Source organism: Pristis pectinata, unplaced genomic scaffold, assembly GCF_009764475.1.
Source record: "Pristis pectinata isolate sPriPec2 unplaced genomic scaffold, sPriPec2.1.pri scaffold_94_arrow_ctg1, whole genome shotgun sequence".
Lineage (NCBI taxonomy): Eukaryota > Metazoa > Chordata > Chondrichthyes > Rhinopristiformes > Pristidae > Pristis > Pristis pectinata.
In genome coordinates this window covers 72531-99798 of record NW_026262578.1, presented here as the reverse complement: position 1 = coordinate 99798, position 27268 = coordinate 72531, and the positions used below count along the sequence as shown (strand labels likewise).

The 27268-nt window shown below is 54.8% G+C and overlaps 1 protein-coding gene across 3 annotated transcripts; it reads right to left on the bottom strand.

Annotated features, from left to right (window-relative positions):
* Positions 1–7028: 7028 nt before the first annotated feature.
* LOC127567288 (protein BANP-like) lies at positions 7029–27170 on the bottom strand. Of its 3 annotated transcripts, XM_052009976.1 has the most exons (5): positions 27024–27170; positions 19982–20094; positions 13587–13699; positions 9289–9470; positions 7029–8100 (listed from the first exon to the last, which is right to left on the bottom strand). In XM_052009976.1, the coding sequence occupies exons 2-5, from the start codon at positions 20046–20048 to the stop codon at positions 7797–7799; spliced, it is 666 nt and encodes a 221-aa protein (XP_051865936.1). In that variant the 5' UTR covers positions 20049–20094; positions 27024–27170; the 3' UTR covers positions 7029–7796. The 3 variants fall into 3 exon arrangements, with proteins under 3 accessions (XP_051865936.1, XP_051865938.1, XP_051865937.1); XM_052009978.1 differs by lacking the exons at positions 19982–20094; positions 27024–27170 and adding an exon at positions 16826–16986; XM_052009977.1 differs by lacking the exons at positions 19982–20094; positions 27024–27170 and adding an exon at positions 16849–16986.
* Positions 27171–27268: the final 98 nt, after the last annotated feature.

The window sequence follows — 27268 nt, the reverse complement described above, 5'->3', positions numbered from 1 at the left end:
CCCGCCCCAGCGCGTCACCGCTCCCGCGCGCGTCACTGCACCCCGCGCGCGCCCCGCCCCCCGCGCGTCACCGCTCCCCACGCCCTTCGCTCCCCGCGCGTCACCGCTCCCCGCGCATCTCCGCTCCCCGCGCGCATCACCGCTCCCCGCGCATCTCCGCTCCCCGTGCGCGTCACCGCTCCCCGCGCGTCTCCGCTCCCCGTGCGCGTCACCGCTCCCCGCGCGCATCACCACTCCCCGCGCGTCACCGCTCCCCACGCCCTTCGCTCCCCGCACGTCACCGCTCCCCGCGTGTCACCACTCCCTGCGCGCATCACCGCTCCCCGTGCGTCTCCGCTCCCCGTGCGCGTCACCGCTCCCCGCGTGTCACCGCTCCCCATGCATGTCACCGCTCCCCGTGCGTCTCCGCTCCCCGTGTGCGTCTCCGCTCCCCGTGCGCGTCACTGCTCCCCGCGCCCGCCAACCGCCGCGCGCGTCACCGCGCCCTCCGATCGCCGCGCGCGTCACCGCTCCCCCCGCCCTCCGACCGCCGCCCGCCTCACGGGGTTTGGTGCCTCGCGTCGTCCGTTCGGTCGCGCGCACACGCGCTCTGTAAGCTTCCCGCCCTCCGCCATCTTGGTAGAGGCACGGCCAGGGGCTGCCCTCGGCCTTTCTCCCCATCAGGCTCTGCGTCTGCCGCCATCTTGGTAAGGGAGGCAACCCCGCCGCCCTCCACCTCCCCACCGGACCCTCATTAACACTCGAAGCTGCCGAGGCCAGGAGATGGGAGCAAAGTCAGGCTGGGTGGAAGGGAAGGCAACTTTCCAACTCTATGGGCATCCAGCTAATGGTGCAACTATAGCCATTGAATGGGACAAAGACGCAGGGTTGCACACCCACAGGTGGCTGGCCAGGTCACCTCACTGCAGGAAGGATATCAGTAAGATCGAAAGAGTGCAGAGGACACTTACTAGAATGTTGCCAGGTCTTCAGGAGTTGAGTTACAGGGAAAGATTGAACGGGTTAGGACTTTATTCCTTGGAGCGGAGAAGAATGAGGGGAGATTTGATAGTTTACAAAATTAAGAGGGGTATAGACAGAGTAAGTGCGAGTAGGCTCTTTCCACCTACATCAGAAGAGATAAGTACGAGAGGACATGGCTTTAGGGTGAAAGGTTTAGGGGGAACTTCTTCACTCGGGGAGTGGTGGGAGTGTGGAACGAGCTGCCGTCTGACGTAAATGCGGGCTCACTCTTAAGTTTGAAGAATAAATTGGATAGATACATGGACGGGAGAGGTCTGGAGGGTCATGGACTGGGTGCAGGTCAATGGGGCTAGCGGAATAAAGTTTCGGCACAGAATGGCCTGTTTTCTGTGCTGTAGTGTTCTATGGTTCTAGGTAGATAGGGAAGGTTGGAGGGCTTAATGGACACCGGGGTTGAGGGTTCACCTTTATAAGATACCCTAGGTCATTCTTTGTTCCCAGTTACACACACTGTGACTTACAGCTCCTCCAGAGCTTCCCCGGACACTGCTTAAGCAGAGTCCTCAATTCGTGGCACTCGTACAGTGAAATTATTCCCCTACCTCACAGTCCCCCTATCGCCAATGCACTTAAACCTCTACCCCCCACCCCCCAAGTTAACTACCTCTCTGGCCAGGGTAAAACGCTTCTCGTTGGAACCAGGACCCCAGGAAGTGGGAAGAGTTGCAAGGAAAACAGCATCTGGGGAGCCAGACGCCAAACCATTGGCATTTCCATGTGGTAGATTATCGAAGTTGCATTGTACACAACAAACTGCTGCTTTCCCAATAAAAGTTCCTTCTTTTTTATCTTACACTTGTTACCTGGTGATCCCAGTGTGGTAGTTGGGTGGGGTGAACCTGGTGCGAGTTAAGACATGGTGCCGGGCTGTGTGTTTGAAATCATGAAGGGCTTCTGTAGAGCAGCAGTTTGGTGTCAGTGGATGGGCAGTGACTAGAGGAGACAGATTTAGACCTCGGAATGCCATTTACACCTCAGACAGCTCAACAGCGACGAACAAGCCTCCCCCTCCCTCTCCCAGCAGGCACCACCTCCCAATTCTCTCCCTCAGTCTCTCCTGATAGTCATAGAGCACTACAGCACAGAAACAGGCCCTTCAGCCCATCTAGTCCATGCCAACCTGATCTTCTGCCTAATCCCATCTACCTGCACCTGGACCATATCCCTCCAATCCATGTACCTATCCAAACCCCATATGTTATAATTGAACCCGCATCTAGCACTTTCTGCTGGCAGCTTGTTCCACACTCGCACCACCCTCAGTGAAGAAGTTTCCCCTCAGATTCCCCTTAAACATTTCGCCTTTCACCCTAAACCTATGTCCTCTCGTTCTAGTCTCACCTAACCTGAGGGGAATAAAGCCTGCATCCATTCACCCCATCTATACCCTTCATAATTTTGTATACCTCTAAGATTGCCCCTCATTCTCCAGCGCTCCAGGGAATAAAGTCCCAATCTATTCAACCTTTCCCTGTAACTCAGGTCCTCAAAGTCCCGGCAACGTAAATTTTCTCTGCACTCTTTCAAGCTTATTGATATCTTTCCTGTAAGTAGGTGACCAGAACTGCACACAATACTCCAAATTCAGCCTCACCGACATCTTGTACAACTTCAACATAACATCCCAACTCCTGTACTCAATGCCCTGATTTATGAAGGCCAAAAGCTCTCTTTACCACCCTACCTACCTGTGACGCCACTTTCAAGGAATTATGCATCTGTATTCCCAGGTCTCTCTGTTCTACTGCACACCTCAGTGCCCTACCGTTCACTGTGCAGGTCCTACCCTGGTTTGCCCTCCCAAACTGCATTACCTCACAATTGTCTACATTAAATTCCATCTGCCATTTTTCAGCCCATTTTCCCAGCTGGTCGAGATCACGCTGCAAGCTTTGATAGCCTTCCTCGCTGTCCACCACGCCCCCAGTCTTGGTGTCATCCGCAAATTTGCCGATCCAGTTTACCACATCATTTAAATCATTAATATAGATTATAAGCAGCAATGAGCCCAGCACCAATCCCTGCGGCACGCCACTGGTCACAGGCCAGTCAGAGAGAGAACCATCTACTGCCACTCTCTGGCTTCTCCCGCTAAGCCAGCGTTGAATCCAATTGGCTACTTCATCCCGAATGCCAAGCGACTTCACCTTCTGGACCAGCCTTTCACGCGGGACTCCCACCCTGTCACGGACACCCTCCTGCCCTCCTCTTTCTTCGTTGCAAACTTAAACAAAAAGTTAGTCTTTGTTACAAACCAGCAACAAAAAGAAACACACCGAGTCATGTAAGACGTAGATGTAGAGAGAGAAAATAGAGATTACAAAATCCATTGTTCCTTGAGGGAACCCATACGACACCTCAGTGTCTACTCAGCAGTGACCACTCCACCGCACCTGCCTCAGCCCGAAAGGCACTTGAATTGTGGCCGTCCACACAAATACCTGTTTCCTTCTACAGGTCAACAACAAAGTGAACTCCACTGCTTTGTTCCGAAGTATCTGCCACCCCGAAAAGCATCCGAGATATGGCCGTCCACACAAATACCTGCTTCCCTCTACAGGTTAACGACAAAGTGGACTCCACTGGATTACTCTAAAAATCCATACGTGGATTTTGTAATCTCTATTTTCTCTCTCTACATCTACGTCTTATCTTCAGTCAATGGTGGTTTTGCAGAAGCCTTTGCTCACGTTTCACCTTACGGCTTGCTGAACTGAACTTTGAGAATTATTCCTGGACTTGGAGTTTGGGAATTTGCCACACACACACACGACCAGTTTAGTTTTTGGGGTTAATGACAGACACAGTTACTTTCTTTCATCCATCGATAGACACTACCAGGCTGGTGTCTCCCCCTCTCTCTCCTCCCTGACTGCTTCAAAAATGTCATTACGTCCTTTATCTTCTGTTGTCATAACCACGCCAACACGCACACTATGCTCTATCTTAAAGGGACATTCACCAATACTAACCTAGTTCGTAACATCTTTTTCACATTTTCCTTGCTCTGACAAAAACTCATTAACTCATTTACTCTGATTCTCCTTCCATGGATGCTGCCTGACCTGCTGCACGTTTTCAGAACCCTGTTTTTATTTCAAACTTCCAGCATCTGTGGTGTCTGGCTCAGAGAAGATTTCTTTACTAGTCACACGTACATCGGAACACACGGTGAAATGCATCTTTTTGCGTAGAGTGTTCTGGGGGCAGCCCACAAGTGTCGCCACGCGTCCGGCGCCAACATAGCACGCCCACAACTTCCTAACCCGTACGTCTTTGGAATGTGGGAGGAAACCGGAGCACCCGGAGGAAACCCACGCAGACACATGGGGAGAACGTACAAACTCCTTACAGACAGCAGCCGGAATTGAACCCGGGTCTCTGGTGCTGTAATAGCATCGCGCTAACTGCTACACTACCGTGCCTGCCCTGTGCTTCTACAGTGTTTTGTATCCCACGCTCCCAGCTCTACTCTCCTCCTCTCTTATTGTTCCCCCCCCCATTCCCAATTTACACCTCCTTCAACAGCTGAGATTCGATGAGCAGGCCTCCCACCCTGCCACCAACGGTCCCTCTGTTCTTTCCACCCCTTCTTCAACCTGCAACAGTGATTCTGTGTTTCTCTCTCCACAGTACTGTGTCCAGTTCTGGTCACCTCATTATAGGACTGGACACCTCATTATAGGAAGGATGTGGAAGCATTGGAAAGGGTGCAGAGGAGATTTACCAGGATGCTGCCTGGATTGGAGAGCATGTCTTATGAGGATAGGCTGAGTGAGCTGGGGCTTTTCTCTTTGGAGAGAAGATGGATGAGGGGTGACTTAATAGAGGTGTACAAGAGGCATAGATCGAGTGGACAGTCAGAGACTTTTTCCCAGGGTGACAATGGCTAACACGAGGGGGCATAATTTTAAGGTGATTGGAGGAAGGTATAAGGGGGATGTCAGGGGTAAGTTGTTTTTTATTACACACAGAGAATGGTGGGTGCGTGGAACGCACTGCTTGCAATGGTCGTGGGGGCAGATACATTAGGGACGTTTAAGAGGCTCTTAGACACATGAATAATAGAAAAATAGGGGGCTATATGGGAGGGAAGGATTAGATAGAGCAGGATAAAATGTCGGCACAACAGTGTGGGCCGAAGGGCCTGTACTGTGCTGTAGTATTCTATGTCCTAAGCAACTTGGGCCCAGAGTTGGTCTCGGGTTACATTGCTTCAAGTAAGGGGTACAAACATGCCCCAAACCCTCTCACCTCCCCAGACGAGGAGCCCAAGGATCAAGGGTGTGGGGCTAAATGGGTAGCCAGAATGGATCACCTGAAGGTAACGTGCAGATACAATAAGACGACAATATTGCCTAACTTTAGATGTTACTACTGGGCAATTAATATCAGATATTTAATTTTCTGGTCACAAGATTTAGATGGAATTCAAGTGTATCTTGAGCATGAGTCCGTGCAAGGGTTTTCATTAGCTTCTATTTTCAGAGCTTCGCTCCTTTTTGCACTTACTAAATTGAGTAAACAAACGATTAACCCAATAACTAAACATACAATACGAATACGGTTTCAATTTCGTAAATTTTTTGGATTGAATAAATTCATTTTATCAAGTCCTATCCAAACCAATTTTTTCTTTCAACCATCCAGAATTGATTTCGCTTTTTCTTTATGGGAAGTGAAGGGAGACAACACGCCTTCGTGATCTATTCATTGAGAATTTTGCCTTTTGAACAGTTGTCTAATAAATACAACTTGCCTAGATCACATTTTTTTTTCGATATTTAAAGATTAGAAATTTTTTAAAGTTATTTTACCTACTTTTCCGATACCACATAAAATTGAAATTACAGAAAAAAATGTAGGTTTTAATCCTTATCAGAAGGGCTTGATAGCAATAATTTATGATCGGATCATGAAAATACGGCTAGAGACACTTGATAAATTCAGAATGAATGGGAAGGAGAACTCCAGATACTTTTACCCACAGAGACATGGAAGAAAATTCTCCAATTAGTTAATACACCTTCAATGTGTGCCAGACACTCTTTGATACAGTTTAAATTTCAAATTAATACACATAACGACAGTGATTCTACACATGGTGCGGAGAGATCGGGATTGTAATCGTAACAATTGACACATACAAACATGGAGTAAAGTATATAATCTGAACCTCCCAATCTCTTACTAAGTGATTCACAGGACACAGGACCCATATGTCTAAGGACAAGTCAGCCCCTTTTTATCGCCATATAAATCCTATATGAGACAGATGTAATTTGGAGGTGGCTTCCCTGACACATATGTTTTGGTCCTGTCCTCTTTTGGAAAAATATTGGAGAGACATGTTTAATATTATCTCAACTGTATTGAATATTGATTTACAACCTCACCCTATTACTGCAATTTTTGGGTTACCAATGTTGTAATCCTGCCATTTATCCACTTCAGCTTGTCGTATGATTGCATCTGTTACATTAATGGCCGAGAGATCCATCCTATTTAAATGGAAGGACCCTACACCTCCTACCACATTTCAATGGTTTTCTCAAACTATAACATGTTTAAACTTAGAAAAAAATTAGGAGAGGCACTGTTGATCCTTCGCTTAAATTTGAGGAGGTTTGGAGCCCATTTATTCAGTATTTCCATATGACGTAAGCAGACCTTTCTCGAATCCCTTTCAATAACCTTTGAATACAGAGAAGTGGAGCTAATGACAGAAGAATTTCTTTTTTAACCAAAGAAATATCCGTCCAGCTTTTTTTTTTGAAGTTTTTGGTTTGCTTTTATTATTTTTTGTATGATCAAATTCCTTTTCAAATTCTTTTGTATCATGTTCACTTAGTAAGAGATCGGGAGGTTCAGAGTATATACTTTACTCCGTGTTTGTATGTGTCAACTGTTGCGATTATAATCCCGATCTCTCTGCACCGTGTGTAGAATCACTGTCGTTATGTATATTAATTTGAAATTTAATAAAAAGGAAAAGGAACGAAGACTAGAGATGCATTGGCCTTTATTGAAAAAGATTTTGAATGCAAGAGCTGTCTTGCTCCAATTATACAGGGTGCCAGTGAGACCACACCTGGAATACTGTGAACAGGTGTGGTCTCCCTGCCCAAGGAAGGGGAGACTTGTAGAGGGTGCAGCAACAGTTTCATTGAAACACAAGAAATTCTTAGGAGCTCGAGAGAGCAGATGCAGGAATGGCGTTTCCCCCGGCAGAGCATCCAAACCCAGTGGGCGCAACCCTCAGAATAAAAAAAAGGGGCGGGGGGGAGGGGTTGGCCGTTCGGGACGGAGATGGGGAGGAAAGTCCCTCTCCCAGAGGGAGCTGAAGGTCTGGGATTCTCTCCCATGCTCTGGGCGCTAAGGCAACGGAGGGGGAGAGGGGTTTGGCGTAGGTAAGTGGTGCTGAGGTAGAAGATAAGCCGCGGCGGTGTGGTTGAATGGGAAAGCAGGGAGGTGGGGCAGAGTTTCTCCTTGCCTAATACAGACCAGTTTCAGGTCTTTTTCTGGGGGGAGGGAGTGGGGGGAGGGAGGGGGAGAGAAAAAGGGGAGTGATCTCCCCCTTGGGCATGGAGAAGGGGTCAAAGGCCGAGTAGGTGAGGAGTTTGGGTGGGTGGGGGGAGATGTGACCGAGTCCGCAGGGCCGGGATCGGACCATGCCAATGCGCGGAGATGGCCAGCCGGGGCCGGAGCAGTCCAGCACCCGTTTCCGGAAGGTTCCGGGAGCTGGGGCTTTGGCCGTGTGCGGGTGGTGGAGTTTATTTGACGTCGGGTGGGGTTTGGGGGTCAGGGGGTGGGTGGGGGGGGGGGGGTAAGTACATGAGCTGGTATAGCAGGTTGGTGGCATCGGGCAGCAGGGCCACGGCCCCCTCCGCCCGCTCCTCCCCCTCACCCCGCCCATCCGCGCACAGCGCCACGATCCGGACCCCCGGGCTCAGGCCCTGCACCCCGCCCTGGCTGCCCTCCCCCCCACCGGGGCTACCCGCTCCCTCCTCGGCACAGGGCTGCTCCTCCCCCGCGTCCGGGGGTCTCCTCGGCGCCTCCTTCGGCAGGGGGGCTGAACTGTGGGTTGGGGGGGAAGAGGGTGGTGGGAGGGAAGGGTATTGGGTTGGGGGGGGAGGGGTGGAAGGGGGTGGGGGAAGGGTGGATGGGGGAGGGTATTGGGTGGGGAGGAAGGGGGTGGGTAGAAGAGGGGCAGAGATTACATTATGGGAGGTGACAGGGTATGGGAAGGGGACGGGCCAAGGATTGGGGGGAGAAGGGTCGGTGTGTGGGTGGGTGGGTGGGTGGGGGGGGAGAAGGGTCGGTGTGTGGGAGGTGGGTGGGTGGGTGGGGGGGAGAAGGGTCGGTGTGTGGGAGGTGTGTGGGTGGGTGGGGGGGAGAAGGGTCGGTGTGTGGGAGGTGGGTGGGTGGGTGGGGGGGAGAAGGGTCGGTGTGTGGGAGGTGGGTGGGTGGGGGGGAGAAGGGTCGGTGGGTGGGTGGGTGGGGGGGGAGAAGGGTCGGTGTGTGGGTGGGTGGGGGGAGAAGGGTCGGTGTGTGGGAGGTGGGTGGGTGGGTGGGGGGAGAAGGGTCGGTGTGTGGGAGGTGGGTGGGTGGGTGGGGGGGAGAAGGGTCGGTGTGTGGGTGGGTGTGGGGAGAAGGGTCGGTGTGTGGGAGGTGGGTGGGGACGGGTCAATGGTCAGTGTGTGGGTGGGGGGGAAGGGTCGGTATGTGGGTGGGTTTGGGGGGGTGGTGAGAGAGAGAGAGAGAGAGAGAGAGAGAGAACACAAGAGGTTAAAATTTAAGACACACAACCAACACCCACCTCACCCCCCCCTCAGGGATGGACCCTGGCGCATTGGGAATGGGCCCGGGACCGGTCGGTCCCAGAGGGAGCAGTGGAACCGGGGATCACAACACCAGGGCCCGTGTCTGGGTAGGAATCGGAGGAGGGGCTGAGGAGTCGGAGGGGGAGTGTCGGGGGGGTGGGGCTTGGGAGTGACGGTGCTGGGGAGAGGGGAGGAGAGAGGTGGTTGGGGAAAGAAGGGGTGGAGACACTGCTGGGGTGGGGGTGGGGAAAAAAAAGAGAGCCGGGGAGGTGTGGAGGGGAGGGGAGCGATGGCTGGGGGGGAGGGGAGGAGAGAGGTGGCCGGGAGGGAGGGAGGGAGGGAGGAGAGACTGGGCTGGGGGCTGGATGACAACAACCAGGGGAGGGGACACGGGGACCCCTGGTCCAGGCTGTGAACCCCACCCACCCCCCCCAGCACCCACCTGCCGCTCACCACCTGCCCCCCGTCCGGCTGCTCGCCCACCGGCGGCCGCAGCGCGTTCTGATTGGCCAGCAGGTCGACCTTGGCCCTCAGGCACTTGCACTTGTCCTCCATGCTGTTGAGGTCGGCCTCAATGGCGTCCAGTCGCAGGCAGAGGGTCTTGCTGGCAGAGTAGAGAAGTGCCTGGAGGGAGAGGGAGGGGGAGGGGGAGAGGGAGGGGGAGGGGGAGGGGGAGGGAGGGGCGGGAGAAGGGGGGAGGGAGGGAGGGAGGGAGGGGCGGGAGAAGGGGGGAGGGAGGGAGGGAGGGGCAGGAGAAGGGGGGAGGGAGGGAGGGAGGGGCGGGAGAAGGGGGAAGGGAGGGAGGGGCGGGAGAAGGGGGAGGGAGGGAGGGAGGGAGGGGAGGGAGAAGGGGGGAGGGAGGGAGGGAGGGGCGGGAGAAGGGGGGAGGGAGGGAGGGAGGGGCGGGAGAAGGGGGGAGGGAGGGAGGGAGGGAGGGGCGGGAGAAGGGGGGAGGGAGGGAGGGAGGGAGGGGCGGGAGAAGGGGGGAGGGAGGGAGGGAGGGGCGGGAGAAGGGGGAGGGAGGGAGGGAGGGGCGGGAGAAGGGGGGAGGGAGGGAGGGAGGGGCGGGAGAAGGGGGAGGGAGGGAGGGAGGGGCGGGAGAAGGGGAGGGAGGGAGGGAGGGGCGGGAGAAGGGGAGGGAGGGAGGGAGGGGCGGGAGAAGGGGGGAGGGAGGGAGGGAGGGGCGGGAGAAGGGGGGAGGGAGGGAGGGGCGGGAGAAGGGGGGAGGGAGGGAGGGGCGGGGAGGGGGGAGGGAGGGGGGGCGGGGAGAAGGGGGGAGGGAGGGGGCAGGGAGAAGGGGGGAGGGAGGGGGGCGGGGAGAAGGGGGGAGGGAGGGGGGCGGGGAGAAGGGGGGAGGGAGGGGGGCGGGGAGAAGGGCGAGGGAGGGGCGGGGAGAAGGGCGAGGGAGGGGCGGGGAGAAGGGCGAGGGAGGGGCGGGGAGAAGGGCGAGGGAGGGGCGGGGAGAAGGGGGGAGGGAGGGAGGGGCGGGGAGAAGGGGGGAGGGAGGGAGGGGCGGGGAGAAGGGGGGAGGGAGGGAGGGGCGGGGAGAAGGGGGGAGGGAGGGAGGGGCGGGGAGAAGGGCGAGGGAGGGGCGGGGAGAAGGGGGAGGGACGGAGGGGCGGGGAGAAGGGGGGAGGGAGAGGGGGGGAGGGAGGGAGGGGAGGGGAGAGGGGGGAGGGGAGGGATGGGAGAGGGGCGGGGAGAAGGGGGGAGGGAGTGGAGGGGCAGGGAGAAGGGGGGAGGGGAGGGGCGGGGAGAAGGGGGAGGGAGGGGAAGTAATATTGAGTTGGGTAGGGAGAGGTTGATGGACACGACTGAGTGATCTCACATGGGTGGGTGTCACCTGTCAGCATGAACTGTGACCCTGGAGTTTGGAGGGTGGGTGGGTGGAAGAGGCAGATGTTGTCACCTCTCGCTCCGAGTCACAGAACATGGAGGCAGGCCCTTCGGCCCATCCTGTCCGTGCCGACCACCGTGCCTCATTGTACTAACCCCACCTGCGTGCGTGAATTCTGTCTCCCTCGGTGCCCTGCTCGATCAGGTACCTGTCCGAGTGCCTCAACTGTTCCCGTTCCTGCGTCCACCACCCCGGCAGCTCATTCCGGGTACCAACTGCTCCGTGTGGAAAATTTACCCCTCACACCCTTCAAAACCTCCTCACACCCCTCCTCTAAACCTCCTCACCCCACAAAACCCCCTCAACCCCTCTCTAAACCTCCTCACACCTCCTAAACCTCCTCACACCCCCTCTCTCTAAACCTCCTCACACCCCCTCCTCTAAACCTGCTCACCCCACAAAACCCCCTCAACCCCTCTCTAAACCTCCTCACACCCCCCTCCTCCTCTAAACCTCCTCACACCCCCCTCCTCCTCTAAACCTCCTCACACCCCCTCCTCACCCCCCTCTAAACCTCCTTAACCCCCCCCAAACCCCCTCAACCCCCCCCCCCTCTAAAGCTCCTCGTGCTCTCGTTTATACATCCCTGCTGTGGGAAGCAGACACCACCCTATCTCCGCCCCTCGTGGTTTTATAAACCTCCATCAGCTCACCCCTCAGCCTCCCTCGCTCCAGGGAAAACATTCCCAGCCCTGTCCCGCCTCTCCTTATAACTCAAGCCCTCTGGTCCCGGCAACATCCCGGTGAATCTTTTCCACACCCTCTCCGGCTGAATCCCACCCTCCCTGTAGTGTGGCAACCAGAACTACCCACAGTACCCCAAGTGGAGTCTGTGGGGTGGAGGTGTCACCTTTCATTATGAATCTTGAACCCAGGAATGGGAGCGTCACCTCACCACGAACTTTGATCCTGGGCTGGGAGAAGGATCACCTCTCGCTGTGGGCTTTGATCCCAAGGGGCCCAAAATGAAACCCCCGCCCCCCACCCCATTTAACTGGCGGCTGGTGGTGTACTCAAGGAGCTGTGACCCACGCAGGCAAGGACGTGGAGGGTTTCGACCAGCTTTCTTTCGAGTCTTGAGCCCTCTTCAACCTCTGGATGTCACCGTTCCACCGTTGAGGCAACAGAGGGTTCGGAGAGGGAATTCGGAGCTCGGGACCCCTGGCCCAGCAGCAGAAGGCAAGAGGCCATGGAGGCACAGCCCAGCACGTCACGTACACCAGCCTCCCCTCCTTGGGCTCTTGTCTTTACCTCTCGCTGCCTTGGTGAAGCAGCCGGCATAATCAAAGACCCCACCCACCCGGGTCATTCTCTCTTCTCCCCTCTCCCATCGGGTAGAAGATACAGGAGCCTGAGGGCACGTACCACCAGGCTGAAGGACAGCTTCTACCCCACTGTGATAAGACTATTGAACAGTTCCCTCATATGATGAGATGGATTCTGACCTCACGATCTACCTTGTTGTGACCTTGCACCTTATTGCACTGCACTTTCTCTGTAGCTGTGACACTTTACTCTGTACTGTTATTGTTTTTACCTGTACTACATCAATGCCCTCTGTACTAACTCAATGTAACTGCACTGTGTAATGAATTGACCTGTACGATCAGTATGCAAGACAAGTTTTTCACTGTACTGCGGTACAAGTGACAATAATAAACCAATACCAAATTCAAGGAACTAAGGGAAGTTGGAACCAGAGAGATCTGGGGTGATAAACGTCACACTGAGAGTGATCAATGAAGCAATTCCAATCAACTCAATCCTTTGTCCCACGAGGGGAGATTAGGCAGACCCATCCTGTACTCTCAATAGTTTGGAAGAACACGAGATCTCATTGAAAATCGTCCCCGGAGCTCAACAAGATGGTCGGGTGAGGGTGGATGGTGTTTCCCCGAGTGGGGAGTCCCAACAGGACCAGGGTGTGGGGGTCACCGTCTCAGAATAAGGGGTCGTCCGCTCAGGACGAAGATGGGTAAGAATTCCTTCCTCTCCATGGTGGGGGTGCGGGGGGGAATCTCTGGAATTCTCTTCCCGAGAGGGAGGTCGGTCGACGAACTTTGGACGTGAAGGGGACGGAGGGAGACAGGGTCAGTGTAGGGGGAAGGGGTGATGAGGTTCGCCGGAAGGGAGGGTCACGGGGGAAGACGGTGATGGTGATGGTATTTGGAGAGCCCTGGGAGATGGGTACAAAGTTCAGGATGAGGTCCAAGTTTCCGTAAGTGGGGAAGTTGCAAGTCTGTTGGGATTAACAAGGAGGAATCGTGTCGGGAGTCCCAATCCCCCAAGCCACTCGCGGAGAATCACAAAGTCAGGTGCACGACCAATTTTCGCACCCCCCCGCCCCCGCAAACCCCGTCTCATGTGGCCCAAGTAACCCAATTGCTTCTCAGGGGAACCTGTCCCAGTTTGGAGCCTTGTGCCCACCTTGGGATTTTTGGTATTGGTATATTATTGTCACTTGTACCGACGTACAGTAAAAAACTTGTCTTGCAAACCGATCGTACAGGTCAATTCATTACACAGTGCAGTTACATTGGGTTAGTATAGAGTGCATTGAGGTGGTAGAGGTAAAAACAATAACAGTACAGAGTAAAGTGTCACAGCTAAAGGGAAAGTACAGTGCAATAAGGTGCAAGGTCACAACAAGGTAGATCGTTAGGTCAGAGTCCATCTCATTGTATAAGGGAAATGTTCAATAGTCTTATCACAGTGGGATAGAAGCTGTCCTCAAGTCTGGTGGTACGTGCCCTCAGGCTCCTGTACCTTCTGCCTGATGGGAGAGGAGAGAAGGAAGAATGTCCCAGGTGGGTGGGGGTCTTTGATTTGGCTTTTCCCCATACCTGAATGCTGTCCTCTCCTTCCTCAGATTCCAGCTGGGCCACCTCTACCCTCCGGCGTTTCCCAGTGGGATTGGAATCATCCCGTTCGGCCATGCGGGAGCTTTCCTGCATACCTGTTGGGTGGCGGGGGGTGGGGTAAGAAAGAGATTGTGACCATCAAGGCACGTTCTGAGGGCAATCAGAACACCATAGAACAGTACAGCACAATACAGGCCCTTCGGCCCACCATGTTGTGCCGACTTTTAAACCTCGCCTAAGACTATCTAACCCCTTCCTCCCACATATCCCTCTATTTTAAATTCCTCCATATTCTTATCTAGTAATCTCTTGAATTTGACCAATGTATCTGCCTCCACCACCGCCCCAGGCAGCGCATTCCATGCCCCAACCACTCTCTGGGTGAAAAACTTCCCTCTGATATCTCCCTTGAACTTCCCCCCCCCATTACTTTAAAGCCATGCCCTCTTGTATTGAGCATTGGTGCCCTAGGAAAGAGGCGCTGGCTGTCCACTCTATCTATTCCTCTTAATATTTTTCACCGTTCTGGTGAAGGCGTCAGAGATGGTACGATGCTCCGGGACATTCAGCAGGAATTACTTTACTATCCACATGGAAGTGCCGGAAAATGGTCTGGAGCTATTGTAACACACACAAAGTGCTAGAGGAACTCAGCAGGTAAGGCAGCATCCGTGGACGGAAATAAACAGTCGACGTTTTGGGTGGAGACCCTTCGTCAGGACTGAAAGGGAAGAGGGCAGGAGCCAGAAATAAGAAGGTGGGTGGGGTGGGGGGGGGGGGGAGGAGGAGCACAGGCTGGCAGGTGACAAGTGAGTCCAGGTGAGGGGGGAAGGTAGGTGGGTGGGAGAAGGGGGTGTAGTATGAGAGGTCATGGCTGTTGCGTGACACCATTGAGCGCCGGTCAAAAGCGACACCACTGTCAATCAAGGTCTGGCTCCCCCCACCCATTAGTGCCCACTCTTGACCAGTGGTTCCCGTACACGCCTTTTGTAGCTGGCCGTGACCTATCGGACCTTTTGAATTACCTGGGCTGGCTCCACCCAGTTCCCCAGCACTATAAAGAATGCCGCATGAGCGTGGTTCTCTTGATTGCTGCAGGAATCGAGACCACGCCGAAAGGACCATTGGTGAGAGTGTGCACTTCCACGGGAGTTAGGAGCGTCCTGAGTAGATTCCCGGGAGCGTAGAGCCAATGCTTGCAGAGAGTCAGGGGGTTCAGGCAATGTATTGTGTTTTCCCTGATTGTCTGTAACCAGTTCGCTGTGTGTGTGTGTGTGTATGTGTGTGTGTGTGTGTGTGTGTGTGTGTGCGCTTGCGCGAGTGTGTGTAAGAGTGTGTGTTTGTCTCCGTGTGCGTTCGTGTGCGCGTATGCATGCGAGTGTGTGAGTGAGAGTGTGTGTGTGAGTGCGGGAGAGAGAGTGCGAGAGAGAGAGAAAGTGTGTGTGTGTGTGTGTACCTCACCCTGTTGCGATTTCCACATTTCGCGATCACCCGTGTGCGAGTGTTGCATCCGTTCCCACTCATTCTGTTCCCACGTTTGTCTTTGTGATTAAATCCTTTTTAAAACTCCAAAGACTGTGCCCAGAGTCCTCTACCTTTGAGACCCCAAAGAACCTTTCCTCACAACAGGAGGATGAAAGGAAGTGATGTGAGAAGCTGAGAGGTGACAGGTGTAAGAGGCAGAGGGCTGCGGACCATTGCAATGAAGGGAAGGAGGTGGGGAATAGGAGGGAGGTGATGGGCAGGTCACGAGGGCGGGGGAGGGGAAGGAGAAGGGGTGGGGGGGTGCACAGGAATGAGGAAAAACAAATGGTGGGGGAGAAAGGGGAAAAACAGAGGGGAGGCGTGACCAGAAGTTAGAGAAATCTACGTTGATGCCATCGGGTTGGAGGCTCCCAAGGAGAGATATGAATCCCAAGAAATTCTGCAGCTGCTGGGATCTGGAGCACTAGACAAAAAGTGCCGGAGGAACTCAGCAGGTCGGGCAGCATCCGTGGAGGGAAATAAACAGTCAACGTTTCGGGCCGAGACCCTTCATCGGGACGGGAAAGGAAGAGGGCAGGAGCCAGAATAAGAAGGTGGGGGGGGGGGGTGGGGGAGAGGAGTGGGGAGGAGCACATGCAGGTAGGGGACAGGAGAATTCAGGGGAGAGGTGAGTCCAGGTGAGGGGGGAAGGTAGGTGGGTGGGGGAGGAGGGGGGAGAAGATGTAATAAGCTGAGAGGTGGGAGGTAGAAGGGGCAAAGGGCTGAAGGAGGAGGAATCCAGTGGGAGAGGGCAGTGGACCATGGAATAACGGATGGGGGAGGGGAGGAGAGGAGCTGGGCAGGTCATCAAGGTGGGGGAAGGGAGCTGGAGGAATAAGGGATGACAAAGGAGTGGGGGTGGGGTCACCAGAAGTTGGAGAAGTCGACGTTGAGGCCGTCAGGTCGGAGACTCCCAAGGCGGAACACGAGGTGTCGCTCCTCCAACCTGCGTCTGGCCTCAACGTGGCAGTAGAGGAGGCCGTGGGCAGACATGTCGGCGCGGGAGTGGGATGTGGAATTGGTGGGCAGCCACCGGGAGGTCCCGGCTGTTGCGGCCGACGGAGTGAAGGTGCCCGACGAAGCAGTCGCCCCAATCCGCGTCGGGTTTCGCTGGTGTAGAGGAGGTCGCACCAGGAGCACCGGATGCAATAAATGACACCCCCAGATTCACAGGTGAAGGACTGCCTCACCTGGAAGGAGTGTCTCGGGCCCTGAATGGTGGTGAGGGAGGAGATGCAGGGGCAGGTGTAGCACTTAGCATGGTTGCAGGGTTGCCTGCGTGTGCTCCTTTTTATTCTGGCTCCTGCCCTCTTCCTTTCCAGATCTGATGAAGGGTCTCGATCCAAAACGTCGACTGTTTATCTCCCTCCACGGATGCTGCCTGACCTGCTGAGTTCCTCCAGTATTTGTGTGTTGCTCCAGATTCCAGTGCCTGCAGAATTTCTTGTCTCTCTGGAACTATTGCGGTGTTCAATGGGAGTTTACGGGAAGGGAGTGGGTCCACTGGGATTGGGCACAGCAGGAGGGAGCGGGAAGGGGTGGGCTCCATTGGGAGCGTGTACGGTGGGAGTGAGTGGGGTCCATTGGGAGCGTGTATGGTGGGAGTGGGGTTCATTGGGAGTGTGAACAGTGGGAGTGTGGGAAGGGGTGGGGTCCATCGGGAGCGCGTGCAGTGGGAGTGAGTGGCCCGTACGTACGTGAGCACAGCCAGCTCTCTTACATCCCAGGTTGCCAGGCAAACGCTGGACTTGGTGCCAAGTGCTCTGTCAGTGCCCCGCTAATCTCCAGCCTGCACTTTTTACAGCCCGTCTGTCAGCTCAAGGGGCGACACCGCAAGATAAAGCGGGCCGCACGTCCTTCCTCAGCAGAACGGGAAGGCCAAAGAACGGCCTGATATGGGCCTTCCAGGTTACTCAAGGTGCAAAGGGCAAAAAGCAGATAAGATGGCTCCACGCCAACTGAACGCCATCATAAATAGATAAATCGCTAATAACAGCAGCAGGGAATGTGGGAGCAGCAGCGTTGCCCAGACGTCGGCAAGAATCTGCTGCTTGCTCCACAAAATTTGCACTGGTGTTTTTAGAACGGGAAGCCGAGTCTCTAAGTAAACAAAAAATCAAAAACTGCAGATGTTGCAAACTGAGTCATAATGAGAGAGAGAGAGAGAGTATTGTAAACTGACAGCAGCTCAGGTGGCCTCTGTAGAGGGGGGAAAACAGTCGGCGTTTCACATCAACAACCTTCACGCCTTCTCTCGGTTGCCGCAACATTAACCACCACCGTTCCTCTCCCAGGAACGGCCACCCTGTTCCTCTCCGCACCGCGATTTCTCACTTTCATTCACCTCCCAGCTCCGGTGACTTGGGTTCAATCCCGACCTCCGGCGCTGTCCGATATCCCCCCACCCCCCCTCCTAAAGACGTGTGGGGCGCTGGGTTAAATCGGCCGCTGTGCAGCATAATACAGGCCCTTCGGCCCACAATGTTGTGCCGACCTTTAAACCTCACCTAAGACTGACTAACCCCTTCCTCCCACAAATTCCTCTATTTTAAATTCCTCCATATGCTTATCTAGCAATCTCTTGAATTTGACCAATGTACCTGCCTCCACCACCACCCCAGGCAGCGCATTCCATGCCCCAACCACTCTCTGGGTGAAAAACCTCCCTCTGATATCTCCCTTGAACTTCCCACCCATTACTTTGAAGCCATGCCCTCTTGTATTGAGCATTGGTGCCCTGGGAAAGAGGCGCTGGCTGTCCACTCTATCTATTCCTCTTAATATTTTGTACACCTCTATCATGTCTCCTCTCATCCTCCTCCTCTCCAAAGAGTAAAGCTCTAGCTCCCTTAGTCTCTCCTCATAATGCACACTCTCCAAACCAGGCAGCATCCTGGTAAATCTCTTCTTCACCCTTTCCAACGCTTCCACATCCTTCCTATAATGAGGCGACCAGAACTGGACACAGAGTGTGGTCTAACCAGAGCTTTATAGAGATGCATCATTACCTTGCAGCTCTTAAACTCGATCCCTCGACTTACGAAAGCTAACATCCCACAAGCTTTCTTAACTACCCTATTCACCTGTGAGGCAACCTTCAGGGATCTGTGGATATGGACCCCCAGATCCCTCTGCTCCTCCACACTACCCAGAACCCTGCCATTAACTTTGTGCTCTGCCTTGGAGTTTGTCCTTCCAAAGTGTACCACCTCACACTTCTCCGGATTGAACTCCATCTGACTTGGCCCCCATTGTGTGGGCAAGGGGCAAAATCTGGGTGTGTGTGGGGGGGGGGGGGGGGGTGGTGGACATTGAGGGGAATGTGGGGAGGGAACGAAATGAGTTTAGCGTTGGATTGGCGGAAATGGCTGGTCGATGGTCAGCACGGACTTGGTCAGCCAAAGCGCCTGGTTCTGTGCTGGGTGGCTCTGTGACTCTCTTCTCAATGTTACAATTCAATCTGGATTCACTGCCGTGCATCCCAGACCCCAGCCCCTCAACGCACTGAAGGGATCGGCTTCAATGGTATCACTGGGGCTTCTTTCCCTGAAGCAAGGGAGATGCGATTTATAAAATCATGAGATGGATGGTCACAGTCTCTCTTCCCACCCCCCCCCCCACCCCCCCCACCAGGGTAGTGGAGTCTAAAAGTAGAGGGCACAGGTTTAAAGTGAGAGGGGAAAAATTTAAACGGGACCCGAGGGGCAAGTTTTTCCCACAAACAGAGGGCGGTGGGTCTGTGGAATGATCTGCCAGAGGAAGTGGTAGATTTGGGTACAATTACAGTGCTTAAAAGGCATTTGGACAGGTTCATGGATAGGAAAGGTGTAGAGAAAGCATAGAAACCATAGAACGCATCCTATCTGGATGTATCACGGCTTGCTACGGCAACTGCTCTGCCCAGGACCGCAAGAAACTGCAGAGAGTTGTGGACACAGCCCAGCGCATCACAGACACCAGCCTCCCCTCCTTGGACTCTGTCTTTACCTCTCGCTGCCTTGGTGAAGCAGCCAGCATAATCAAAGACCCCACCCACCCGGGTGATTCTCTCTTCTCTCCTCTTCCATCAGGTAGAAGATACAGGAGCCTGAGGGCACGTACCACCAGACTTAAGGACAGCTTCTACCCCACGGTGATAAGACTATTGAACCGCTCCCTTATACGATGAGATGGACTCTGACCTCACGATCTGCCTTGTTGTGACCTTGCACCTTATTGCACTGCACTTTCTCTGTAGCTGTGACACTTTACTCTATACTGTTATTGTTTTTACCTGTAATACATCAATGCACTCTGTACTGATTCAATGTAACTGCACTGTGTAATGAATTGACCTGTATGATCAGTTTGCAAGACACGTTTTCCACTGTACCTCGGTACAAGTGACAATAATAAACCAATAGAGGGTCAAATGCAGGCAAACAGGACTGGCTCAGGTGGGCAACTTGGTCGGCATAGACGAGTTGGGCCGAAGGGCCTGTCTGTATGCTGTGCAACTCTGTGACTCCATCTCTCTGCATCCTCTGGTGCCCTGTCCCTCCACAAGAAGAGCTCCCCCATCGCCCCCTTTCCCCACTGCCCCCTTTCCACCCCCCAAGATACCGCACTCTCTTCCCCCACACACCGCCTTCTTAGCCCCCAAAACGACCCAGCGCTCCCTTGCCTCCCTCTCTATGTGGGTCCCTTCACCACTTTCTCAGACCCCCCCCTCGGGGACTTCCTGCATTCCAAGGAGAACGACCCCTCCCTCCGTCCCTGGAGGCAAACGACCCATCTCACGCCATCGGTCTGAGAGCCGGCCAGAACCCACCCACCCCACAACCACCACGCCGAGGGGAGGGGCCAGCACGTACCGTCGGGGTCTGACGTAAATTCCCGCACCGCGATCTCCACCATCTCCGCGAGGGGCTGGTCTGCCATCTCGGGGCTGGGAGCCCGGACTCGCCGATCGGGAGGATCCGGGCTGCTGCAGACGGAACAAGTTCAAGTTACGTTATCATCATTCACCCATATGCTGTAAAACACACGGAGGAACGAAATGTCATTTCCCCCAGACTCACTCAACAGCGGACATACATAGAACTGAAAAATAGCGCAAGCACAAATAGTGCAAAAAAACGGTACATACAGGATACAAAATTAGTGCAAGGTTAGTGCAAAACCAAGTTGGACAAAGAAAATACAGATTTTGCACTATTGGAGTGTGGGGACCCCATCCCTTCCCACTCACTCCCACTGTACACACTCCCATAGTGTGTTGCACTGTGTATAAACATGTTCAGCAGCGGCCAAAGTTCTTATGTGCAGTTGTGCAAACCAGGGCTTTTGACGCGGCATTTGTCTGAGACTGCTTCCAGGGTATTCAGGAACCCGACAGCCTGGGGGACAAAAAAACTGTTGTACAGTCTAGTAGTTCTGGCCCGGATGTTCCGGTACCGCTTGCCAGACGGCAGCGGGATAGATAGGTCGTGGGAGGGATGAGAAGGGGTCATCTATGATTCTGCAGGCCTTGTGGGTGCATCGTGTGTTGTAGGTGTCCGGGATGGAGGGAAGAGGTACTCCAATGATCTTTCCAGCTGTACTCGCAATTCTCTGCAGAGTCTTGCGGTCTGAGATGTTACAGTTACTGTACCAGGCAGAGATGCAGCTGGTCAGAACACTCTCAATGGTACCCTTGTAGAATACCTTGATGTCGATGAATTGAGAAACTGGTTCCATTAGAAACCCCTCAATCCTTCTGCACACGCCCCCCACCCAAGACGCTACCAAACCATGGCCAGTCTGATCTCCCGCCCCCAATCCCCATTCCCCCCACCCCCCATTCCCCCCACCCCACCCACGAATAAATCTCATCACGACCCCAGCTCTCTGGGGGGGTCGATAATTCCCGAGATTCCCCGTCCCTCCCGCAAAGGAAATCCCTCCCCATCTCGGGCGGCCCCTCATCCTGAGACCATGACCCCACCCCCAACGTTTCTGGATTCCTCCCCCCCTCCAGAGGAAACACCCCCTCAGCATCTCCCCTGTCGAGCACCCCCCTCCCCTCCAGGATCTCACACCTTTCAATGAGACCACCTCTCGTTCCCCTAAACCCCAACGAGTGCAGGCCCAACCCTTCCCGATAAGGGAACCCCCTTTGACCTGAGCAACCGACCCAGTGAACCTTCTCCGCACTGCTCCCCATTGCGGGTGTTTCCCTTCATAACTGTGGAACACAGAACCACGTGTGGTGCCCGAGTCTGGTCTGGTCACACCAACGACCCATACCTTGCAAGAGGGGGATATGGGATCACATTGAGTAGCAGCAAAGACTTAACAGGCTAAATAGCTTCCTTCTATGTTGTAAGGAGATGTGGGCTCTATGGGGCACTGGTGAGAACTCATTTGCAATACTGTGTGAAGTTTTGGGCCCCTCATTTTAGGAAGGATGTCCCGGAATGAAAGGACTTACATATGATGAGAGTTTGTCGGCTCTTGGACTGTACTCACTGGAGTACAGAGAATGAGAAGGGACCTCGGAGAAACATTTCGAATGTTGAAAGGACTAGACAGAGTAGATGTGGCTAAGCTGTTTCCCTTGGTGGGTGAATCCAGGACTAGAGGGTACAGTCTTAGAATTAGAGGGTAGCCATTTAGAACAGAGATGACGAGAAATTTCTCTAGCCAGAGGGTCGTGGATTTATGTAATTCGTTGCCACTTACAGCTGTGGAGGCCCGATCATTGGGGGTGTTTAAGGAGGAGATTGATAGTTATCTAATTAGTCAAGGTATCAAGGGATATGGGGAAAAGGCCAGGAATTGGGGCTGGATGGGAGGATAGTTTAGCCAATGGTGAGGTGGTGGAGCAGACTCGAGGGGACGAATGGCCTTCTTCTGCTCCTTCGTCTAGTGATCTCATGGAATTGTCAGAGCAGGGACAGTGTTTCCACTGGCTGTGGTGTCCAGAAACGGTGGTCACAGTCTCAGGACAAGGATGGGGAGAAATTCCTTCCCCCACCCCCCCACGGGAAGGCAAATCTTTGGAATTCTCGCACTTGGGAGTATTGAGTGCGGTTCTGGTCACTGCGCACCATAGAAAAGGAAGCGATTACAACAGAGACAGTGCATAGGAGACTCCGCAAGGGGCTGCCTGGATTGGAGGGCTTTCGGTACGGGGGCAGATTGGACAGGGCTGGGACTGTTTTCCCTGGAGCGATGGAGGCCGAGGGGTGAGCTGACAGAAACAGGTAAAGATTATCGCAGGCACAGAAGGGATAGATAGTCAGCATCTTTTTTTTACACGGTAAGGGTATCGAAGACAAGAGGAAGGACAGCTTCTACCCCATTGTGATAAGACTATAGAACGGTTCCCTTATACGATGAGATGGACTCTGACCTCACGATCTACCTTGTTGTGACCTTGCACCTTATTGCACTGCACTTTCTCTGTAGCTGTGACACTTTACTCTGTACTGTTATTGTTTTTACCTGTACTACATCAATGCACTCCGTACTGACTCAATGTAACTGCACTGTGTAATGAATTGACCTGTACGATCGGTATGCAAGACAAGGTACAGTGACAATAATAAACTAATACCAAGGAGAAAGGACAGAGTTTAAAGGGGATCTGAGGGGTAAGTGTTTTTTTAAAACTCAGAGAGGGGTTGATAGCAGGAACATGCTGCCAGAGAGGTGGTAGAAGCAGGTACAATATGTTTAAGAGGGATTTAGACAGGGACTTAAATCGCCAGCGGGTGGAAGGATACGCTCCTAACGTGAGCGAATGGGATCAGCGTAGACGAGCCACGGGTTCGGGTCTGTCTCTGTGCTGGGTGACTCGGTGGCTCCTTCAGACAACGGTCACTGTTTTACACACTGAGGGAACGGAGGCAGATGGGGTTAGTCCAGGAAACTGGGGCTGAGGTAGAAGATCATCCCTGGTCTGACAACAACGGGGGGGGGGGGGGGGGTAAATTGAAGGAGCGAGGGGCCAAAAGGCTTCCCTCCACTGCTGTTCCTTACGTTTTCAAGCAAATGATAGAAAGCATCCTATCCGGATGCATCACGGCTTGGTACAGCAACTGCTCTGTCCAGGACCGCAAGAAACCGCAGAGAGTTGTGGACACAGCCCAGCGCATCACAGAAACCAGCCTCCCCTCCTTGGACTCTGTCTTTACCTCTCGCTGCCTTGGTGAAGCAGCCAACATAGTCAAAGACCCCACCCACCCGGGTCATTCCCTCTTCTCTCCTCTTCCATCGGGTAGAAGATACAGGAGCCTGAGGGCACGTACCACCAGGTTCAAGGACAGCTACTACCCCACTGTGATAAGACTATTGAACGGTTCCCTTATACAATGAGATGGACTCTGACCTCACGATCTACCTTGTTGTGACCTTGCACCTTATTGCACTGCACTTTCTCTGTAGCCGTGACACTTTACTCTGTACTATTATTGTTTTTACCCGTACTACCTCAATGCACTCTTTACTGACCCAATGTAACTGCACTGTGTAATGAATTGACCTGTACCATCAGTACAAGTGACAATAATAAACCAACACCAATACCCCTACTCACTCCTCCTCCAAACCCCAGCAGATACAAGCCCAGTCTGTCTGACCCTTTCTCACGGGGCAACCTACCCGTTCCATTGAACTTTCTTTGTGGGCGGGGCAGAGGAGGTTCACTGGGTTGGTTCCGGTGGGGAAGGGGTTTGCGTTCCGAGCCCATTCTACACAATCGCAGCTTGGCTGATCGTCACCCCAACCCGTGACACTTCACCACCACCCCCCACCCCCTCACTTATCAGGAATCCCACCTTCTCTTGCCTTACAAGCACTCCCACACTCTGCTTCCACCGGCTTTGGTGACAACTCGTCCTGCCCTCTGAAAGGAATAAATCGCCTCCATCGTAAATGGGTGACCCCTCCCCTCATTTTTCTTTTTAAAATGGTGACGTGATTCTAGATTCTCCCTCAAGAGGAAACATCCTCCCTATTGAGACCCACTCGGGATGGGACGTGTTTCAATCAAGCTCCCCCCACTCACTCCTCCTCCAAAACCCAGTGGATACAAGCCCAGTCCGTCTGACCCTTTCTCACTGGACAACCCACCCGTTCCACTGAACTTTCTCTGGACTGCTCCCAACACATTAACACCCTTGCTTCACGGTCCACAGTGCTCCCGTTGTGGTCTCATCAGCGGCCTGTACAACTGGGGTACGACATCCCACTTGGAGTACTGCGCTCAGTTCTGGTCGCCTCACTACAGGAAGGATGTGGAAGCAATAGAAAGGGTGCAGAGGAGATTTACAAGGATGCTGCCTGGACTGGGGAACATGCCTTATGAAAGTAGGTTGAGGGAACTCGGCCTTTTCTCCTTCGAGCGACGGATAGTGGTGTATAAGATGATGAGAGGCATTGATCGGGTGGATAGTCAGAGGCATTTTCCCAGGGCTGAAATGGTGGCCACAAGAGGACACAGGTTTAAGGTGCTGGGGAGTAGGTACAGAGGAGATGTCAGGGGTAAGTTTTTTTCACTCAGAGTGGTGAGTGTGTGGAATAGGCTGCCGGCAACGGTGCTGGAGGTGGGTACGATAGGGTCTTTTAAGAGACTTTTGGATAGGTTCATGGAGCTGAGAAAAATAGAGGGCTGTGGGTAACCCTGGTAATTTCTAAGGTAGGGACATGTTCGGCACAGCTTTGTGGACCGAAGGGCCTGAATTGTGCTGTAGGTTTCCTATGTTTCTGTCCCGACATCAAACCAGCCCCCTATGAATCGGACCATGAAAGGCTCACGGTTACGAGGGCAGATCCATTTCGTTCCACAGACAGGGAACACGGATTTTGCAAGGTAATTGATGGAAGGTTGGAGGGCACCGGGAAAAATTTATTCACCAGGAGCAGTGGGGGTCTGGAACTCCAGAGGGCAGAAGTGGGAGAAACCCTGAATGTATTTGGAAAGTTGCTGGATCAGCACTTGCTCTGCTGCTCCTTGGAAGACTGGAGGTGGAAGGTGTCTGGAATACAGCCGTGATGCAGCGGGAATTCAGGAACTGCGCTGTGCACTTCCACAGTGCTGTGATTATATCACCCACGACCGGCCAAAATCCAAACCCCATCACAAATCCGATCTACCCATGGATGCAATCATCAATGATCCCTCCAACACAATTCCCTTGCACAGGAAGCCGTGGGGGGGAGCGGAGGGGCGAGGGGAGATCTCCACCCAACAATGCAAGTGGCCACACTCATGCACTGCCCTACCCTACCCCACCCCTCATCCTCTTCCCCCACCCCCCCAACAATTCCAGGTGGATGCAACCCTCTTCCTCTCTCCCCAGCCCACCAATTCCAGGGGGGAAATAAACCCCTTTTCCTCTCTTCCTTCCCAATTCCAGGAGGATGAACCCCTCTTCCTTCCCACCCGAATTTCAGGGGGGATGAACCCCCCACAGATTGTAGGCAGGATGAAAGTCACTCTCACCCACCCCCCAATTGCAGGGGGACCCTCTCCTTCCCCCCCACCCCAATTGCAAGCGGACCCTCTCCTCCCCCCCACCCCCAATTGCAGGGGGACCCTCTCCTCCTCCGCCCCCCCCCCCATTGCAGGGGGACCCTCTCCTCCACACCCTCCCCCCCAACTGCAGTGGGGAGCCTCTCTTCCCCCCCAATTGCAGGGGGACCCTCTCCTCCCCCCCCACACAATTGCAGGGGGACCCTCCCCCCCAACTGCAGTAGGGAGCCTCTCCCCTCCCATCTGCAGTGGGGAGCCTCTCCCCCACCAATTGCAGGGGAGCCTCTCTCCCCACCCCCTAATTGCAGGTGGACCCTCTCCTCCGTCCCCCCCCCCATTGCAGGGAGGTGGTCTGTGTGAATCCCCCTGCAAGGGGGTGGGGTGGATCCACCTGCAATGGGGGGTAGGGTGGCCCCAGCTCCTGCAAGTGGGGGGGGGGGTGGGGTTGCCCCCTGCAATGGGGGGGGGTGTGTGTGGCCCCCTGCAATGGGGTGGTGTGTTGCCCCCTGCAGTTGGGGGCAGGAAGGGAGAGGGTCGACCTGCAATTGGGGGGTGGGGGTAGGAGAACAGAGGGTCCCCCTGCGATGGGGAGAGGGGGTGGAGCGGGAGAGGGTCCCCCGTGAATGGTGGGGGGGAGGGAAGGAGGAGAGGGTCCCCCTGCAATTTGGGGTGGGGGGGAAAGGGAGAGGGTCCCCCCTGCAATTGGTTGGGGGAGGAGAGGGTCTGCCTGCAATTGGGGAGGGAGAGATTCACACAGACCACCCCCCCCACCCCCTTGCAGGGGGATTCACACAGACCACCCCCCCCCATTGCAGGGGGATTCAACCCCCCACCCCATTGCAGGGGGATTCAACACCACCCCTCCATTGCAGGGGGGATTCAACACCCCCCCCCCATTGCAGGGGGGATTCAACACCCCCCACCCCATTGCAGGGGGGATTCAACACCCCCCACCCCCATTGCAGGGGGGATTCAACACCCCCCACCCCCATTGCAGGGGGGTTTCAACACCCCCCACCCCCATTGCAGGGGGGATTCAACACCCCCCACCCCCATTGCAGGGGGGATTCAACACCCCCCCCCCATTGCAGGGGGGATTCAACACCCCCCACCCCATTGCAGGGGGGATTCAACACCCCCCACCCCCATTGCAGGGGGGATTCAACACCCCCCACCCCCATTGCAGGGGGGATTCAACACCCCCCACCCCCATTGCAGGGGGGATTCAACACCCCCCACCCCCATTGCAGGGGGGATTCAACACCCCCACCCCCATTGCAGGGGGGATTCAACACCCCCACCCCCATTGCAGGGGGGATTCAACACCCCCCCCCCCCCATTGCAGGGGGGATTCAACCCCCTCCCGCGCTCAAATCCCAAGTCTCGCGAGTTCTCACCTCCGGCGGGCACCACCCACCGACCTGTCCGTCAGCGGCGGGCGGGAAGCCCGAGGAGGAGGAGGAGAAGGGGGGGGCGGGACCCGAGCTCGCCCTCCGCGCCGGCGTCCAATCAGGGCGCACTAGCCGCGCCCTCCCATTGGTCGGCCCGTGTGACGGACGGCGGCGGCGGTTGGGACGGTTGGAGCGGGCAGGAGGTGGCGACGCTGCCCGGAGGAGGGAAGAAACAAAACCGCCCCCTCGGA